A 2,051-nucleotide genomic window follows, 5' to 3' on the forward strand; every position below is an offset into this window, starting at 1 on the left:
CACACACACACACACACAAATTATGTTTTTTTAAATATTTAATGATTTCTACACTGTCATACAAGTATATTTGGGTTCAAGAACCTTTTTTCTATTTCCGTGTCCTTGTTTTCCCAATATTAACACTCCTGTCTGAGTTTTTATCATGAAACAAACAGTCATAGTTCGCCATATTTGACCTTCTCGTTAACGTTTGTCCTTGACCCTGAGTTCAGCTATGGGTTCAGAGGTCGTGACGTCAAGCAAAATCTCTCGGTGCTGCCCTCTAGCGGCGAGCTGGTCTACTTTGTCGCCGCAGTCGTGGTTGTGTATGACAAGAAGTTTGCCACCCAGAAACATTACCTGGGGCACTCGGAGGAAATCTCCTGGTAAGTGGTATGTCTGTGTGGGGACAGGGGGCTCTTTGGGGGATTGAGATTACATGGAAGTTTTACGGCGTTTGAGAGGGTAGGGTTTTGTTCTTTGATTTGAGAGAAGAAGATTTTTGGAGGTCTTTTTTTTTTTTTTTGCTTTGTTTTACTTGATGGGGGGGGGGGTTGTCTTTGTTTTTCATTTTGTTCTTATTATTGGGGTCGTTTGTTATTGCTTGTTTGTCTGTTTGTTCGTTTGTTCCTTTGCTTGTTTGTTTGTTTCGTTGTTTGTTAGTTTGGGGGTGTAAAGGCTGCCGTGAGAAATGCCCACTCGTAAAGGAGCTCATAATAAACAAAAAGGTCTTCTTTTTTTGTTAGCTTGATATCCAGTGCTCTGCCGAAACCACCCTTTCTTCTATTTTCAAATTTTCTGGACTATAAAGTACTTTTACCTTGTTTTGCTCAGTTAGGTTGGTTATTGATCTTTTTGTTATGTTCTTTTTTTTTCTCTCTTTTTTAAAAATTTGTTTGTAATTGAGTGTTCGGGGGTTCGAGCCGCGGGCCCGACGTTGTGTCCCTGGAAAAGGCACTTTACACGAATTTTCCTCACTTCACAGAGGTGAGAATGGCTACCCGGCCTTAGACAGTGAAAGATCTTGTCAGTATGTTAGTGTTTTAGCGCCTATAAATGGCTGTTTGCACTGGAAGTTGAGGTTGTTTCAGAATGCTCTCGGGTCTGCTGGGGTAATAGTATAGATTGTGAAGCGCATATACCTTGCTATTAAGCGGGGATTTGTGCAATACAAATGTTATCTATTATTATATATTATTAATTTATTGCTTTCTGTGATCTCCTCAGCTTGACTGTCCATCCTAACGGACGTTTTGTGGCCACTGGCCAGATCTCTGGGAAGACACCGGAGTCCGGAGTGAGTACCAAACAATTGGATGGACGTTTGTTTTGATAAATGTTTGTTTGTTCTTGTTGTGTTTTTGTTTGTGTTTTTGTAACTTTGTTTGTTTGTATTTTTATTTATTTGTTTTGTTTTTATTTTGTTTGTTTGTTTGTTTGATTTGTTTGTTTGTTTGTTTGAGACAAAGTGAAGACGTGTGTGAAGGTATACAGGACAAAGAAATACTTTTAATAGAAGTTAAGTCTCTAAATGACACCTAGGATGGTATTAATTCACACCTTTTCACCACACCGTAAGGTTGTTTAAAAGATGGAACTTACCTACTTTGAGTCCATTTTCGATAAGTCACAGGCGAGACGATGGATGTCACGGAAGTTCCCCAGCAAAGTCAACTGCGGCTTGATTCCAACTTCTTGGTACACAGAAATACGCGGGAATAACTAAAAGATTTTTTTTCAGGAATTCAGGCTACCGAAGGGGATGGTGTGTAATCAAAAACGCTGGAAGGGTGGGGATGTGGGGATGGAGGGGGTGGATGGGAGGATGGTGGGGGTAAAAACAAAGCGCTCACCGTCAGCCGACAGTGGACAGGCAAATCTTCTGTAATAATGTACCTGACATTTTAAAATAGATATTGTTTAGAATAGAAGGTATTGACGGATTGTGATGTTAGTCTGTAAGTTAATCAAGACTCTCCCTATCTACTCTGCTTTTTAAACAATGATGATGATCATAGATAGATAGATAGATAGATAGATAGATAGATAGATAGATAGATAGATAGATA

General features: G+C 39.5%; 1 protein-coding gene across 1 annotated transcript in view; it reads left to right on the forward strand.

Moving 5' to 3' along the window:
• LOC101847390 (echinoderm microtubule-associated protein-like CG42247) overlaps positions 1-2,051 on the forward strand; it is a gene marked incomplete in the record, with an annotated part of 114,328 nt that overhangs the window by 91,207 nt on the left and 21,070 nt on the right. The window contains 2 exon segments of the mRNA XM_035973192.1: positions 216-368; positions 1,210-1,279. Of these exon segments, the coding sequence (XP_035829085.1) occupies positions 216-368; positions 1,210-1,279 (223 nt within the window).

This window comes from Aplysia californica, unplaced genomic scaffold (assembly GCF_000002075.1).
Source record: "Aplysia californica isolate F4 #8 unplaced genomic scaffold, AplCal3.0 scaffold01054, whole genome shotgun sequence".
Taxonomy (NCBI): domain Eukaryota; kingdom Metazoa; phylum Mollusca; class Gastropoda; order Aplysiida; family Aplysiidae; genus Aplysia; species Aplysia californica.